This window comes from Lepisma saccharinum (assembly GCF_977018435.1).
Source record: "Lepisma saccharinum chromosome 15 unlocalized genomic scaffold, izLepSacc3.1 SUPER_15_unloc_1, whole genome shotgun sequence".
NCBI classification, from domain to species: domain Eukaryota; kingdom Metazoa; phylum Arthropoda; class Insecta; order Zygentoma; family Lepismatidae; genus Lepisma; species Lepisma saccharinum.
Genome location: NW_028142892.1, coordinates 423,728 through 442,754, shown reverse-complemented (window position 1 = coordinate 442,754; position 19,027 = coordinate 423,728). Strand labels below are relative to the sequence as shown.

General features: G+C 35.2%; 1 protein-coding gene across 5 annotated transcripts in view; it reads left to right on the top strand.

Annotated features, from left to right (window-relative positions):
• The first annotated feature begins 2,045 nt into the window (after nucleotides 1-2,045).
• Nucleotides 2,046-19,027, top strand: part of put (activin A receptor type 2 punt) — a 59,924-nt gene continuing 42,942 nt past the window's right edge. For 2 of the 5 annotated variants that reach the window (XM_083115814.1, XM_083115810.1), the window contains exons 1-3: nucleotides 8,114-8,250; nucleotides 12,230-12,339; nucleotides 16,723-16,907. In XM_083115814.1, coding sequence (XP_082971940.1) covers nucleotides 12,237-12,339; nucleotides 16,723-16,907 — 288 coding nt within the window. In that variant the 5' untranslated portion in view covers nucleotides 8,114-8,250; nucleotides 12,230-12,236. Of the gene's footprint in view, nucleotides 2,072-8,113; nucleotides 8,251-12,229; nucleotides 12,340-16,722; nucleotides 16,908-19,027 lie in introns of those variants that run through there. The other 3 variants (XM_083115811.1, XM_083115812.1, XM_083115813.1) reach the window with 3 other exon arrangements.

The window sequence follows — 19,027 nt, the reverse complement described above, 5'->3', positions numbered from 1 at the left end:
GGATGTTTTTTTGATACGTTTTAGAGATTCCGTGGATCATATTTGGTCATGTTTTGTACATTCCATGGATTTATTTAGACATGTCTTGGACATTCTATGGATCATAGTTGGACATGTTTGGTCATTTGATGGATTGCTTTTGGATATTTTGGATACTTGGTTCACGTGAATGGGACATTATCTTAATATTCTTATTTGATTGTGCATTATCCTGATATTTTTCACATATTTTGGTTTCGAAAATAACATTCCTGAACTAGATTTACGCATATCATAGATCTCTTACACACACACGACTACAACAGGTACTCCTCCCTCACACACAAGCACAGACACACGGACGGACACACACAAACACATCCACAAAGTGTTATACATTACATGCATATCTATGATGAGAGGAATATACATCGAATTTGAGCTCATTCCTCGCTAACACGTTTAAGCACTGCAACGTTCTGAGTCCAAACTGGCATGGGGAGTGAGAATCAAATGTAGGAAGGAACTTTTACCTGGCCTTGCATGCATGTGTGACTGACTCTCTGGATGAGACAATGGACATGTACATGTAACCTTAGAAGGAAGTTTCTGAGTTATTTTAAACTGCATCAGAGAGTTTGTATACTAACATATAGTGAATGACTGGACACTATGGATGAATCTTTCCATGGATATTCAAACATGTATGTCAATTTTTGAATATCGAGCACTGGAGATCTCATGCATATCCAGGTTGGGACATCCTCCGGATATCCAAGATGTGATATTGTTATATACAGAGTGTTTCAAAAGTGATGCAAACCCAAATTTTGAAAATGAATGTCACTAAAACCGTAAGAGAGATTTACACCACGTTTTCTGCATTATAAAACATCACCCATTGAGATATTTTTCAATGCTTAAAATTATCAGTTTACTCCATGCAGAAAATCAGATAAATTAATAACTGGCGGAAGGCAATGTTACATTTCATAGTTAGACGTCTGATGACTGATATCATGTCAATTTGTCATTTGCGACCAATATTGATCATGTGCAACATTTTATGACTGGCTATTTTATGGGTTGAGTAAAAAACTGCCATTTTTGGGACATATCTCCGTCCCTGGCAACACTGGGAGGTCGAAATTTTATCAACCGACACACACAACATGTGTGTGTGTGTATTGGCCATACATTTACGTGAAAAATCATAAATCATGTTTTTGTACCGAAATTGGACTCTTGAGAGAACCGTAGGTTGCTCCTGGCTACCCTGAATTCTCTTCCCTCCACATTTCCTAACAACCTCTGTCACCTGTGTTGGAATGCCAGGGTTGCCAGGTGCATATAAATTTACATTTAAAAGTCGAATTTCGGTGCAAAATTATGATTTTGATTTTTCATGCAAATGTATGGTCAATATTTAAGCACATATTGCGTACATCTGTTGATAAAAATCTGCTAGTCTTGCTAGCTACGGAAATATGTCTCAAAAATTGCACTTTTCACTCAACCCATAAAATTGCCAGTCATAAATCCATCAAATGCTGCACATGATCAATATTGGTCACAAATGACAGATTGACATGGCAGCAGTCATAAAACGTCTAATTATGCCCCTTTGATAATTTCTTATATCTTTTTTTCACACAAAAGTGCATTTCTAGAAAAAATTTAATGCTGTTTCCGCCAGTTATTAATTTATCTGATTTTCTGTGTGGAGTAAAGTGATAATGTTAAGCATTGAAAAATATCTCAATGGATGATGTTGTATAGTGCAGAAAACCCGGTGTAAATATCTCTTACGGCTTTCATGATATAAATTTTTAAAATTTGGGTTGCATGACTTTTGAAAAACACTGTACAAAATTAATGCATTATTATGCATGGTGAACTGGCAGCTATGGCCAAGTGCATTAGTCTGTGGATGGCTATGCACCTACTTTATGTATGATTTTATGTCTTAAATTGTAAATCCACCTTATCAGTTTAAATATACTTATTTATGAAGTTCCACTCTTGACATGTGTATGAATGTTTGTGTCAGGAAGATTAAGACATAACAAAAATGGCGACGAGGTTAAAGAAGGTAAATAATTAGTACTGTAAGTAGAATTATAGTCGAGCCAGGATATACATTCTTATATTAAAAGGTTCAAGGCTTTTATTGAAACCAATGATATAGAACAAAGGAAACTAGTATTTATAGTCTTATTTCTGTAATCAATAGTTTACCATATCAAGAGCTGGAACACAGATTAAGTCCAAAGGATCCACAAGATTGCACCTTGGAGGAACTCCTTACTATGTTGAGAAAAATATATGCTCCAGAATTAATAAATCAATTGAACGATTTGCTTTCATGAATTTTAATACGTGGAAAATAATTGTTAATCTCATTTTATTGTTTGCATCTCAATGTTCTTGTAGAAACTGGTCATATTTCGAAAGCAATTTCGCCCAATCTGTGAAATTTCCTGAATGTTCTGTTCCTCCTGAGAATAATGTTTTTTTCAGTGCCGGATCTACAAATCTTGCCCCCCACACACATATATAATGTAAGTGTGTGTGTGTAACCCTTGATCTCATATTGACGAACTCACATATAAGGGCCTAGAGGATGATTCAAAATTCCCTCAGCATTCTCTATAAAAAGTAAAGAAGTTGGGCTGGGTACATTTGATGCTATAATTACAGAATACCGGAAGTATCTCAGATTGCTTTCAAATTTGGTATACTCACTAATTTTCACCTCAAAATCACAAATCTGCAGTTAAAAATTGGCGGTCACGTCTAGAAAATGCGAAATACCGTGCATACATTACCGCTATGATTGTCGATACACTAATGGTCGCCATCTTCAATGATGTGAACAAGTGAAGTTCACTTTCCGTTCCATGGAGCGTTGCTTTACGTGTGACAATATGGCGTCTTCAGTAAATGTGGAAAACATACTTGCCCCACGAACCATTCACGTAGCCCCACGTAAGGTTAGGTTAGTCAAGCATAGATAAAATTCTTGGTATTCATAAACATAGTTTTTGAATGCTAATCATTGCAAAAAATTGTTGTTTCCTTCATAAATCACCGGTGTTTACTTCGTTCCTGGACCCCCTTATTTCTACTCATTTCGCATTTTCTAGACATGACCGCCAATTTTTAACTGCAGATTCGTGATTAGGATGCCAAAATTAGTGAGTGTGCCGAATTTGAAAGCAATAGTAGGTACTTCCGGTATTCTGTAATTGCTCCCATTTGATCATGATAGAAACAGGTTAAGGGGAACCACATTGTTGTGTTCCAACCGGACATCCGCCATATTGGTGGCTGCCATTCAACTGAATTTTTTTAATGGGAAGTGGTGTTTGATGTGATATATATATATATAATATGTATAAAAATGTAGTGGTGGTTTCTTCAACCTATCTTTAATCAGGAAAAAGTTATGACTGCATGATTGTAATAAATGTATCATTTTCCAGGTGTGATACATTTGTTACAATCATACAGTCATAACTTTTTCCTGTTTAAAGATAGGTTGAAGAAACCTTCACCACTACATTTTTCCTAAAATTCTAACTTGATTTGATTCTATTCTGACTGCGCCACAGGAAATCTTGGGTGGGTGATCTAAGGTAGGAATATTTCCGATTTTCCCCCTGCATAAAGCAGCTCTAGGGCCTACCCAGATTTAAATCAAATTGTAAAGGAGGCCATAGCATGGTGCTGATCACATCACCTCCAAGATTGCGTACATCAAAAATATGTTGAGTCCTACCCCCACATATCCTAAATGTGCCTTCATGCCATGGTGCCAAATGTACAGGAAACTTTAACTTTACCTGTATATATTGTATTCGTTTCTGTACCCCTGAGTAACTATGTTTTTTTTTTTACATACACATATATGAACCCTCCTCTACTATGTCAATGGCTGAGGCCCCCTAAAAGCTTACTTGTGTCCGGGTTTTGGGGTTTGTAGATCCGGAAATGGTTTCTTTATGTTCTAGAACCCCTAAGTTATGACAAGCCAAAAATTGTGTTATACTTCTCAACCTTTCTAAGAGATTGCGCCAATGTTGTTCTTGTTGTTTTTTGTCTTCCTGAATATCGTGAAATTGGATGGCTACCACACGGTTTGTTAAAATACTAGCTACTTGACGTTTGATTCAAAAAGCAACGTTTTACTAAAATTTAAAGACTAATAAAACTAGAATGTTTTATTTTCATTAGCCCTTTCCATCTATTTTCTCACTTCTATTTATTACATTTTTTAAAAGTGACCCCCACGGGACACAAGCCCCTGGGTGCTAGTGCACCCTTTCCTACGCGTCTATCCTCTTAAGCAAGAAAGGGGTAGAACTCTGTGCTAAAGAATTTGTGTTGGAACAAACTATTTGAAATATTTTTTTTTTCAATATTACATTACATAATAATGAAAAAACTCACAAAAACTGTAATTTTTGAATGGCCGAAAATGCATGATAATTGCATTTTGAATACAGTATTTTTTTTACATACATCATGTATAACTTTCATGTACAACATATGTTTTACACATATGTAACATGAGCGAAGTAAAATAAGGAAATACATTACTACATGCTAATACTAAATTGTGTACATATTCAGTTTCTTTGTTAGATATATTATTTAAATACATTACATATTTAAATCAATTCATCCACCTCATAATAAGTGCTCCCCTGTGCTTAGCACCATGCCATGAAGGTGTATAGGGGGTAACGCCCCACACTTTCTTGATCCGGTCGTGAGTGGGGGTGATGTGATCAGCATCACGCCCCTGACCATTTACCCCCCCCCCTCCCCAGGTACCCATGTCATTCGACGCTGGGTGGGTGCTGGGTCCGCTTCCAACGTTAGAGTTCCGAGATTTGAACCGGCCAGGGATCGAACCCGTAACCTTTATCATGGAAGTCAGACAAGTTACCCACTGAGCCACCGCGACCATTACCTCATAATAAACCTACACAAAAAATTGTATAAATTTGCTCTCAAATGTTCACGCTTCTTTTCCTCAAAACGGTTGTTCATGCATTTAATTGATTTGCTTTATTTTACTTCACTTTTGTGCTACTTTTGGCTAATTGCAGAGATGGGGATGATTGATTGATTTATTTGCTTAATTTTACTTCACTTTTGTGCTACTTTTGGCTAATTGCGAAGATGGGATGAATGATATGATGAAATTGATGAATGAACACACACAAACATCCATGTCCAGGCTGGGGTTTGAACCCGGGTGCTCTGCATCTTAGCATAATGTGCTAACTACTCTGCCACTGGTACGGGTTTCATGCATTTGGCAAAATCATTTAAGAGAAGTCTTAAATATCTCTGTAGTAATTTACAATGCTTTACAGTAAATAATCACATAATGTGAGCGAAGCAAGCAAGGACATTTTTAGATCCATTTTCTTGCAAACTGAAAACAATATTGATTTAAATGGGGGTGCAAATAATTCCACATGTCACCATGGCATTCTCTCTTTTACAACTGTTCAGCGCTCAGTGCCGACTCCCGCCCCCTGAACTTGATAAGACGAAGAGCGAGCAGGTATTGTACAACTGAAGCGAGCATAGAAATTTTACGAAATATTTTTTTTTGCATAAAATTTGAAATAAAGTGGGATAATTGCTCCTCTGTGCCCTCCTGCAGATGCCGTTCGCCGTCAATATTTGCCCCTTAGAATTAATATCCGTCCAAGGTTGATGTATCAATCACCCCTTACCCCCTTATGATTGCGCCCTGCTGATGCCCTGAAAATGGCATACAACGTGCTTTGCATCGGTAGTACATATAGTGCCAACGAAGTTAGTAATAAGTTGTATTTTACACAGTGTATATTTATACACTTGCATCTTGATTACTATCTTCTGCAAATATGCTGTATAAAGAAATAAACTGCCGGAGTACTAATTGAGGTGAGTGTACAACACTCCATTCCGATTTCCCTTTTGTTACTCCCAAACAGGCAACCCCGCTCCATCATGTGGTTTCTTTATGATGCATTTTCTACACGATGTAATAGGTAATAGTGATTACTTAGGTGATAACCCTACAAAACAGACTAAAAAGCACAGCAGTGATACTAGCACCATTGTACACTTGCCGACTTAATACTCCAGCAATTTGTTTCTTTATATAGCATATTTACAAATGTATCAAAATGCGCTGTATAAAACACACATTAGTAACTTCGTTGTCCGTTTCCGTGACTAAAATCGACTACCATTTTGTCGATAGGGACAGGGAGAAAAGAAGAAGAAGAAGAACCATTTCGCCCGCCACCACACCATTGGCATTAGAACTACTTCGTTCTAGCGAACGCTACGTAGAGTGCCACACACGTAAATTTGCCGTTGCGTAGAAACGTATTTTCGTTTCGTCTCCCTCTCTCTTAGCATCACGTGTTCTACCCTGCTCGAAAACCTTCGCTATTGTTGCCATATTGTCATTCCATTCCTGGACACACTCGCGCAAACTTCATTGAAAACAATTGAACAGCGCTCCAGCTCGCGGTTCCCACCGGTCAGCAGGGACGGCAATGTGGCAATATAGCACGGCGTAGTCGTTGCTTCTTTTATGCAGTGCATGTTCATTGGCTAGCTAGTAACTAGTGTTGCCAACTGTAATAATGAAGCACTATTTCTGTCACGGAAGGGGAAAGCAGGTAAAGTGGCGGTGAGTTTTGTTGGATTGGAAGCACCATATTTTTATTTTATACTAAGTATTTGACCGGTTTGACGTTGTGTGCGTGTATTGCGTGTGTTTATGTAAAAGTGTGTGTTTGCTGATGAACGTTAAATTCCATAATGCCTCCAGTTCTGTCGAAGTTGAAATCAAAAACCTTGCATAGCCAAGCTCGGGAAATTCTAAGCAACGTGCACGAGTTCATGAAGGAGGAAGCCAGTCATGGTGTTAGCATCCCAATAAAGCATTTTGGCAAGAGAGCAGCGAACAGCAGCAACAAATTGTTCATATTTCATAATTTTGGAATTATTCAAAATAAATAAATTATGTGGCTCCAACATCATTTCAACTCTGGCTCCGGCACGTGTTCTTGTAGATATTGCATAGAGGAGGCTGTCATTTTTGCTGCTTAATGCGATACATATTGTTTTCTGTGTTAAAATTGCCATGCTTTGATGGGTGACCAAGTTCATAGCAGGGCCGGCGGAAGGGGAGGGCGAACCGTCCCATCGCCCAGAGCGGCAAAATTTGAAGAGAAGAAAAAAATAAGCCTATTGAAAACTGTGATCGAGCGAGATATTCTTTTGCGCTGAATAGTATTGAAATAGCATAAGAAGTCTCATTATTTATTTTATATTTTGATGTTTTAGTTAGGAATATATTGATTTTCAATTTTCCGTTGCTGCGTAATGACCGGGGGGGTCGAAATAGAGCGGCATCTGCCGCCACCTCCCAGGGAGGCAAAATGACTAGCGCCGGCCCTGGTTCATAACAAAAGAAAAAGCCGCGCAGCTTATCGTCTAGTGGCAGTATATGTACTTGTTATTGTTGTGGAAGCCGGCATCCTTTGTAAATGTACAACAAAGGCAACCGACTGTCGCCGATCTCAGAGAGGAAATAATAATACTGCTTCAGGAGGAGTGTTATGGTGCAATTGTAGCGGTTTAACACGTTGGCATGTTATTATCTGCCGTTGCAGTTCCATACCAGTGTATACGGGTTTTGGGAGTGAAAAGTTAGAACGCCACCAGTGCATTAATGCAATGAAAAATAATATATATATTTTTTTATTTTGTTTGAAATCACTCAAATAAGGAATCGTATGAAGAAGTCTTCTTTGCAGCATTTTTGGTAATTTTACTTATGTGTTAGTTCATATTTTGCGAATTTTTAGTCCATATGTATGTAGCTACATACATAGTCACTTGTTAGTACATATTAATCCTAGTCCTGGTATAATGCATGACGTTTAAAACTCAACGTTAGATAGACCTGAATTCTCTAATTTTATTGTTGTACGTAACAGCTGTGGATCGGCGCACCACAGCGATTTTTCTATCTGCTCCATTAGCAACACTGCTTCTTTAGTTCTGTCGCGCATTGCACGGCAGAATTATCTGCGCTGGACTCTAACCTTATAGATGATTCTATGTGTATATTTATCTCTGTGCTTGAATGTATGTCGGATAACTTGATTATTATGAATTTATATACTATCGAAGCACATAATTGCTGGTTATAACAAATATTCTACAGGTGAATGTGTGGAAAAGGTATGTTATCAGTGCAAACCATCTGTTAACGGGTGTCACATAATAATAACAATAATATTATAATAATATTTTTTTCAGTAGACCTATAGTTCATTAGCTGTAGTAAATGTCATGGCTACAAATGACCTTGCATGAAACATTACAAATGTTATCACGTTGGTTTCATTTGGTATCATTTTAAGCATTAATATGACTAAGTATTTTGTTTACATATCTGTCTGAGTACGAGAGAATATTGCTTAATAGGTCTATCAGAGGTAACAATCATCATTAAATTATACAAGTTTCAATACTGGATTTATATTCTAATTAAGTGTAATAATTTTACACTGTGGAAGCTTTTGAATAATTGATCTATACCCTACTGAAAATTCACTGTATTGTTTACAGTAGAGAATAGGTGTTTTGAAACCCTTACAGTTTTCAGTTAATGAACTGTTCAGCTATTATTTTGTGCTGTTGTAGGTAACCCAACAATGTTTAATGTTTTTAGTAGCTGAACTATGCTATACTGCTAAGCTTTCTACTATGTTTGGCAGGAGAACAGTGTTGTATGCTGCTACATGTAAACAGTACTATTATCACTAATGTAAAAATTTTATGTATACAACTGTAAATGCACAGAGAAATCACATAAAGTAACTAATATAAATGGTGAAGCACATGGAATTTGCTACCTAGAAATACTTTCACAGAAAAAAACACATCAAATATAGTGAACACATTTTAAGTGTGTAGCTTCAATGTAGAAACATGTAGAAAATTGAAAACTTACTCTGTCATAAATTGACATATTGTTATTCATGCAAAAACAGCTCGGGTTTGATATCTGTTGGGGCACATAATAATAATATTATGTTTATTTATCTGTAGGTCAAGTCTCGATTAGCCTTATTGTGCATAAAGTGGACTTAAAACATCAAATCCATAAATCAATCATGCGAAAACAGCAAAAAATTAGGTTAAACAAGAAACTCACCCTCGGTGCTTGAAAAAAAAAAGCAACTAACAAAACTAAGTTGATTAAGAGATTACTCATTTCTACATGTGTATTACACAGACATGGAAATTCCATATTGGAAAAAGATAGAAAGAAACATTTATATTCTAACTACTAGCTGCTTTGAGGTTGATTTATTTCCTGAGATAGATTTGTATTTGCTTAAGATATACCTGACTTTGGTAATATTCATGAGATTTCAGTAGAAATTCAGTCCATGTGCTGCTTTTTCAATCACTGGAAATATACTGTCAAGAATTAGTTAAGTTTATACCCGTAATTGTAGCAAGTATTGCACATTATTATTCACATTTCTTCTTCAGTACTGTATCACACAGTTTTGTTTCAGTATATTTCATAGTTTGCAGTGGGAGGGAGTTGAAAACAGAATTTCTCTGCTGTAAACATTGGAAGTTTCCAGCAGGGTAAATGTGGAGTTTTGTAATTTATTATATACAGCATGTTGAGTTTAAAGTTTGTCTTCTATTGTATGTTAGGTTTAATATCTAACTGATAATCTCATCCTCACAGAATTCAGACAAACGGTTGAAGGATTTATTTTGTATGTGGTCCTTTGTAGCCATTATATTTTTTTGGGGGGGGGGGGCTAGTTTTATGATAGTTTGTTTTTGGTGATAATTTTATTATTTTATGACATGTCACTAGTATTTAGAACATTTAATTTTACTTTGAGGGTTGTGAACTCACTGTACCCCTCTTGATTTTTTTAAAATCACCCCCTATATGCCTTCATGGCATTGGAAAAACCTTCGCTGCTTCATTTCTCGTGAAATTCTAGCCTGATTTGATATATCACATCACCCCCTTTCCATTGAAATTTTGCGTTGAATTCAATATGGCGGTCAACAATATGCCGGACCTGCGCTTGACACACACAGCTAGGGAATTCCCTGTGCCTAACCTAGTTCTTTCATGATCTGGATAACTCCTTTACATTTTGTACGGGGTGTTAAGGGACTTTTGACTTGTCATAGTTCATGTAATGAGGCTTTCATCAGTCACATATTATTTTGTATCTTCTGATCCCATTGCAGTCCTAGAATGATTTTTTTGATTTGCTTTAGAGTATGACATGAGGGACCAAATATATTTTTTTCACAATTTTAGGTGATGACATGTTTTGAGATATTCAAGGTCAAGTGACAAAATTATATTTTTATCCAGAGGTAGGCTTGTTATTTGCCACTGGAAAGCTTGATCATTTCGCTGTACAATAAGCTGTATTTGAGCTTCCTAGGCGAAATAGGGGCGGTGTTACAGCACATTTAGTATAGCTAAGCAGACTTAAAAAGGGCAATTTATGCAAACTTTGACCTTGAATAATTTAACAATTACAAGACTCAAAATTTTTGTAGTTACTAAGTTCCATGCATAGTTCAAACTCCCCAAATTTCATGAAAATCGGAGATGGTCAGGTTGTGGGCTGTGTTGATTTCATAATGTCATTACTTATTTTTTTATTTAAATGTCTTTAGTTTTTTCTATAATTTGTTATTTGTTCAGGCCCGTATCTAGAAATATATTTTGGGGATGAACATGCCGCATTTCTTTGTGGAACGCTCTTCGCCGCGGTCATATGGTTGGCTGTTGTGCCACTATTTCCTTGTAAACATTATTTTCACACTCTTTCCCACTTCAATAATTCAGAATAGGAGCCATTTTCGAGATTTCGTCACATGAACTTTTGTGTTTATTTCACTTGTAGAATCACCTCCTAAGCGTTGGAAACGAACTTTAGTAACACCCTGTATAGTTATATTCATGTAAATTAATTAATATTAACATTGACATTACATGAATAGGTAAAGAGAGATAGAGATATATTGGAATAGAGATATAACAGCAGGTAATCATTATCTAGCTTACGTGTATTTAGGATTCAAATTTGTATCAAATCAACTATCAACAAAATAAAGAATTGAACATTTACTTAATAACAAAGAAGAATGTTACATCCAGTTTACAAAAAGTAAATTCCCTGGTTAATATGTTATGCATATTATTATTACTAGTAGTGTGCATAAATCTTCTTTGGTACTGTCATTCAAAGCTGTAGTATGATTGCAATCTAGTTTTTACCTTCCAGTAACAGGGTGGCTACCCACCGGGAATTATGCGTGAATTATTGGCTCTGGAAATTATGTGTAAATTTTTCTCCGTAGATGTGAAAAATTGCAACTTTTATTATTCTTAGTCCCATTGAATTTATACATATTTATTAATGCCCTGAAGCAAGTGTTTCACAGTTTAGCCATTATTTTTATCAAGGAAGAAAACGAAAATAAAACAGAATTCTCTCAATTCCTTTCCTTTGTTACTGTCCTTTGCAGAACAATCAATCTAACCGACTGAAAATTATTGAAAACTAAGATATCTTGAAGTTGATTAGTTAAATTTCAGTTTGAAAATCTTATGCAATTTACAATTTTTTTTGTAAATTTATTTATCCCATAACATTTGTGACTTGTATTTGTAGATGTATTTCGAAACTGAATAGAGTATGTGGGCCTCCCCGATGGCGCAGTGGTAGTATCCTTGCCTTGTAATCAAGGAGCCTGGGGTTCGATACCCGGTGGAGACACATAGTGGTTTGGATCCCACTTTAAACTGTAGGTCCAGTTCCGATTAGCCTTACTGTGCATAAAGTGCACAACGTTAAATTATATATTTTGAATATATCTGTTTTTGGCCTTGAATTTTTGGAAAATTAGCCTTGAAAACCGGGAATTGTACTTGAATTTTCATGGCCCTAGAGTAGCCACCCTGAGTAAGTTCGGTGGATATAAATAACCCTCGATTATGGAACAGATGGTGAACTAGTATATTTTCATTATTTAATTTAAGTGGTAAGCCTTTTTTGGGAGGGGGCCGGACACCCTGGACCCTCGCCCCCTAAATACATAATTGTGTTTTGCGCAATGAAGTTTACATATTCATCCTTAATTTGTTTTCTTTCAGGAGTATTATGTCATTAGTTAGAGGCATTTTGGTACTAACAGGCTGCATAATACCAATGTTGCGGACTGTTTTCATCAGGACACCATTTTTGCTTCTGTTTATTTTGTTGGGTAAGTGCATCTTTTGTTCTTTGTAATAGTCCAAGTGAATTGAAGGCTAGTCCAAGTGTTCACTTATAATCAGGGGTAGAAAAAACTAAATTAAAGCTTCACATTTTGAAATATCAACTTAGCTCTTTCTGGATGGGACTTAGAATATCGATTTTTCCCCAGAAGATTTTTTTTTGCCATTTAAAAAAATCGCAGTAAGATATATTGTTCAGTGTGTTATTATTTAATATTTTTTTCTAAGATCTACAACACTTCCTCTTTCTTTCTAATACATAATGTGTTACATTTTATATAAATTTTCTCACATTTATGATTTTTTATCTTAATTTTTTGAAAGTAAAAAAATATATAACATTGCATTATTGAAAACATATTTTGAATAGGTAATGTAAAATTAATTCATGAAAATAACATAAAAACTTTGTATTAGGATAGAAAACATCACTAACTGTGAAATCCGAAACATCATAAGAAATTTCCACAATGTGGGTATAAATAATTTATTAAATGCTATTTAACAAATAAAAGTACAACTTAATTTGACACAAGTACAAGTAAAATTTAGCAACAGAAAACACGACACCTAGCAGTTGAAATTTAGAAGAGCTATTTAGAACACACGTGCACAAGAGATGTGGTGCGATTATAGCCCATCATTCATTCACAATGGAATTTTATAGTGAACAACGGGCTATGCTTGTCGCTTGTCTTATTTGACCGGACACTCGTCCGGAAGGAGTTATAACCTTTATTTTATTAATGAATACAAAATTTAATTGAAATTAGTTATTTTTTGCACCTAAAGAAGGCTCCACCAGTAACAGCAGGAGGAACTATGCAATACTAATATATGGCTGACTACCATGTCACTGTAGATTTTAAAATTTGGCTGCCAACCGTGCAAAAATTTATAATGGCATGTTGATTTTTCTGATTTAATGTTAACACATGTTACAGAACAGAAACATTTAAGGACACATACTGTGCTCGTTATTTTTAAAAAAAAGTCAATTGAGATTTCCGTAAATGAACTCGAAATATTTTTAAAAAAATGAATTAGAACTGAATTTGAAAATTCAGGCCCCAGGTGAAGATTTTCAGATGGCATCGTGAACAGGTGCCCTGTGTTTTTCTGCCCCTGCTTATAATGGTTTATATAATTGTAGATTTAGCTCTATAGGAAGGTGCAAGATTTCTTAAATGCATGAAATAAATGCAATTTTGCATGCTATTAAATGATTGTCCTAGGACTAGTGGATTGTTCAGATTGACGTTGGTTTAAGTCTGTATTGAAACTGTAGGTCCAGTGTCAGGGTGGATAAGAATCATGATATTTATTTTAAAAATGATAATTATTGATGATCGTATTTATTTAAATTGCATTTTTAAAATTTAAATCACAGTTTGTCATTTAAAAAGAAAGTGCTTAATTTTTTTTTTTTGTGATTCTCATCTTCAGATTCATTCAATCCAAGATAAAAAAGGCTTAGGGACAGAAACAACTTCATAGTTGGTGTTCCTTTTTAAACAACTAAATCAAACATAACCTTGTTTCTTCTCTTTGAAACAAGAATGATTCTTTAAGCAATATTTAGTCCCAACGTGTGTGAATGTTAACGGCCCTGTCATACGTTTGAAGAGTTTGATTAAAGCAAATAAGATACAATTGTATTTTATGTTTCTGATACTGTATATATGAACCTGTTTCGAAAACGTTAAGATGAGTATGTTAATCTATGTATATAATAATTTCTGTAACTTTTCTTCCAGTAAAAATTAAACATTTTGGATGTACGTACTATGTAAGAGTAACTTAAAATACCTTTTTACTTTTTTTTATAGTTTTTAAGTCATGTTTGTTTAGAGTTCATAATGGTACTAGTTATAGTTTCAGATGATTAGTATTTTGTACATTATTCTTCACAAAATATTTGCTATGTTTGCCTATTAATGTTTCTGAGTTTTAAAGCAACAGCAGGGTGGCTACTCACTGGGATTACAGGCTCCGGGAATTATGCATGAATTCTTCGTGAATTTTTCTCCGTAGACGTGAAAAATTGCAACACTGAATGTATACATATCTAATAAATGTTCTAGGGATGGACCGATATGAAATTTTGGCCAATATCAATAAAGTACCAATATAAAATTTACCGATATTCTACCGATCTGATATAAAATTAGAAATGGGCCTTGAAGAACCTGAGAGGTTCATTGACCTTAATAAATGTGTGTTTCAAGGTGACTAGTGAAAAAGAAATTGCATATTTAGGCATTTACCTTTTTAGAAAGTAGGGCATGGAGATTATTCATAAAAATTACAACAAAATGGCAGAATTTTGCACTAAATTATCAGATATTTATCGATATATTGAATCTGTAAAATAATCTGTAATTTTACCGATAAGCCGATACACCTATATCGGCCGATACTGATAGAGTACCAAGCCCTAAAATGTTCTAAGGCTAGTTTTTTCACAGTTTATTTTTTATTTTTATCGAGGTAGGTAAAGAAAGCTGCATGGAAAATAAAATAGAATCCGTTTACTTTGTTAGTAACAATCTGTCTGAAAGACTGAAGATTATTGCAAAATAAGATATCTTGGAAGTTGATTAGGTAAATTCGAGTTTGAAATTCTTTTACAATATACAATTGTTTGTAGATTAGTATACCCAGTAACATTTGAGACTTGTGTATTTTGAGTCGGAGTATGTGACATGGCAAGTGAAATTAAATATTTTAAATATACATACCATTTAACTGAATTGAATTAGAATTTTGGGATACATTGGAATCACACAGACCCTTCATATTGTTAATATATTGGTGTGTGTGGGTGGTGAGAGTCGGTTATATATAAGGTTCAAATAGAGAAAACATCCTTGAATTTTTTTAAGTTCACCTTGAAAACTGGGTATTATACTTCAATTTTATTATGGCCATAGAATAGTCACCCTGAACAGAAATTAATGTGTTTACAGTTTACATATTACATTTTCCTTTGGAACTGTTATTGTATCTAAGAGCCTAACTAACACCATTGAATGATTATGAGATTAATGTACTTTCACCAAAAGTGATTCTAATATCTACAAATTACTTACATACATAAATCTATAAATTATATCTTTATTTTTAAAGTGATACACACAGATTTTCATAAATCAGGCAAACCTTTTCAAATAATCTACCTGGGCATAATGAGATTGATAGGGCGTGTTCTGAAAGTCGCACATTAAACGAGTTATGGCCACTGGCTGTTCCAAAAGCCCTGTCATAAAATTGGTGAAGCTCGTTATGCCATTCCTTGAGTCTATTTTTGTACGATATATGAACTTCGTTCTCGCATGGACCGGAAGGCTAGTTTGTTCAGTTAAAATCTTCTGCTGCGTGCTGACAATGTACGTGTATGAAGGCTTCAAACTGCACTAGTTCGGAAAATGTATTATGGGCATGCATATTTCGTTTTTAACAAAAAAAACGAAATTTGAAAAAAAAAAATTGTAGTGTTAATTTTTCATGTTTTTGAAAGGTGTGAGATGCATTTTGTGACCATGTTTTGTCACGAAATAATGTGAAATGAACTGCAGAAAGCAAAATTAACTCTTAAACATGAAATTTAGGGTTTATTCACCGACGCGACACCTTCTTAGGTCTGAACTATCCTGAGAGTTATGCAATTCCCGGAAAATTGATTAATTCTGCTGTTAATATTGGAGAAACAAAAATGGACTCCTTTACACAGAAATAAACTTAATACTCTGATAACTACATAAATGTGCTATTAGAAGTGAAATGTTAATTCTGTGGAATAAGTGTAGTTTTTAAATCAAATTTAGGATTATATTCACAATTTTAAACCAAAATGTCTTTTTATTTACCACTTTTCATCCAATTTTTCCTCGCTATAACACCAAAATTTTATTTTATTTACTGCTTTTGAACCCGAAAGTGACTGTTTTTGTACCGAAATTTTGCTTTTTTATTTACCAAAAATATGTGCCTCTAATTATAATTTTAACAGAGAGCAATATGAAGCAGCACGCACAAGATGAGTGTGACTCAGCTGTTCTTAAAGGGTGATGAAAATGAGTAGCAATGGCCATGGTAGAAGTTATTTCTTCCAGAAGGACACGCTTTCCGCCGGACACCATGTGGAAACTTTCTCTAAACAATATGCACTTTTGCCTAGAACATTCCTTAAGTCTGTGAAATAACTGGTCTTGCCAGGTTCACGAGCCCAGTCATCTTCATTGAATTCATTTGTTTTTGATTTTCGGAACGCACCCATAACAAATTCTGACCAATGATCTACAAGTAAACGCCACGTATTAAATGTAATTCTACGTAATCCTTATGCATTTTCTCAAATCTGCTTCCAGAAGTTCCTTGTAGTAATGCAGTTATTACCACCCGTTGTGAGTATTACAACAGTTCCCTGTGCCAGGAGTCTGGCCAGGGATGCAACGAGACGCAGGAGTGCGAGCAGTCGGAGCCGGAGAAGAGGAACCACTGCTACGTCCTGTGGCAGAACACCACCGACGGGAAGCCATCCATACAGCTGAAGGTAACTGTTCCCACGTGACATTACTTGGAAGGCCTCCTTTAGACAAAAGCATTTTCCTTGGCATCTCTGCTGCGACCAAATTGTACCGTTAAAAGTGAAGCAACCTTACAGCATATTCACAGATAGAATCTGTTCTAACCAATAGAGACATAGCCAACCAATCGGAAGCGAGTTCTAAGTCACGAGTGCAGATGTAATGGGAGCTGAGCAGTGGCGTCGCCAGAAATTTTTCTTGGGGTGGGCTCAAGGGTGGATACAATATCTTTAAGTTGGCTCTGATTTGGTGGTCATGGCTAGGGCCGGTGCCGGGAATATAAAAATAAAACAAAATCTTTCATCGGGTAAAGAAAAGTTTCTGTATATTTTTACAAGACAGACTAAGCTTGTAAGCGTAATAATGGAATTCAACAGATAACATTAAAAATAAAGATTTAATTTACAAAAGCTCATTTAGTCACATTTACCGGAATACTAAAAGATAATTCTGGAATAACCATTTTGAACAAATGTATTCAATAAATTTTTCCTATTTTTGTAAATTTACTCATTGTTTTTTTACATGTTTTCAAAGTTTAATTTCATCATTTTGGTGCACGTAATCATTTTTCGCACGTTAATGAAAGGAAACCAACCTAATGGAGAATCAAGAAGGGAAACTGAGTTCTGTTAGTCAATTGTTAAGGTTGTTTTGTGTGCTTTGTACTATAATCATTTACTAGCTTGTTACTTTGCATTATCTAAATAATATATATCATGTATACATTCTATTTGGGTGGGCTAGAGCCAACCCAGTGGCGATGCTCCTAGGGTCGAGTGAGATGTAAACAATGTATCACATTTTTCAAAGCTGATCACTAGCGAACGGAACTTTAGGTATATAAATGTTTTTTTCTGCGATAAGATAGAGACCCTCGTTTTTGCCAAAATTCTGATCATAGCCTTATACGTCAACACAGCAAATTTTATTTTACATAAAAACACACATTTTCAAGTTTTCCGTATGTAAATACATATTTTGCAAATTTTCATTTTAAATACATAAAATCGCTCATTGACTTCAGCCACCTCGAAATCCACGAAGGAAACATGTTTATTCTCCCCACCTCTTTCATATCGAGAGTGTTAGGTTTGTTTTGTCTTTGAACACGCTCGCTGGCAGACTTCTGGCGCCTCGCCTACGATCCTATTGGGAGAAAAATATTACCCTCACTGGATCTAACGCACAAGTGCTAATGTCTAAATGTACAGATTTTTTAAACCAAGGTTTTCAAACTTTGTGCCAAATTGCACGGGTTTTGGAAGGTGAAGTAGAGGAAGCTTTGGAAAACTTCAGCGTTAGTGGCGTTTCGTGCTTCAAGTAAGCAAGAATTGTTTTTGTGACGTGGAGCGATCTTTCTCACAATATAAGATCCTTTTTAGAGATAATCGTCACAGATTTACAATGGAGAGTTTGGGAAAAACTATGGTGATCCACTGCAACTCTTGTAAAAAATAGCTCATTAAGAGGCACTTACGTAGAAACTGATTTCAGGTGTTTAAAATGCATAATAATATTTTGTTTTTGTTACCAAATGTTTTTATCACATATTTTCAAGATTTATGACACATAAAAAATAAATATTTCCGAGATGTTTAGCACATCAAGTTCCGTTCCCTACTGATAATTATTCAACTGAGAGGATGCTATCTAACGTTCTCTGCAAATTTGCAATTGCACATGCCAACTGGAATGTTACATCAATGCTTTTGTGTAAAGTACTGCTTGCTATGAATAAAATAATGCTCTTAAGATTTTGGGAACCATTTATGCTACCAAATGTGTTAAAATAGTTCCTTCTAAAGCGGATCTTATTTGTTTCTTCACATATTTTAGTACATTAATCAGTAACAGTTTTTCCTAGATATTGTTTTTGTGTGTTACCACAGCCAGAATACATGAGAATAAACAAACATACATTCTGTGCTGCCCTTTTTTATGTAATGACGATTTGGCATTCCTGATGCGTGCTTTCAAATCTCTTCTGTGTTACAAAGCTTGAAAGATAGGGGAGATGGAATTTTTAAAATTTCATGTTTGTGGTGGTTGCACACTTGTAACATTATGTAATTTTCGAGCAATG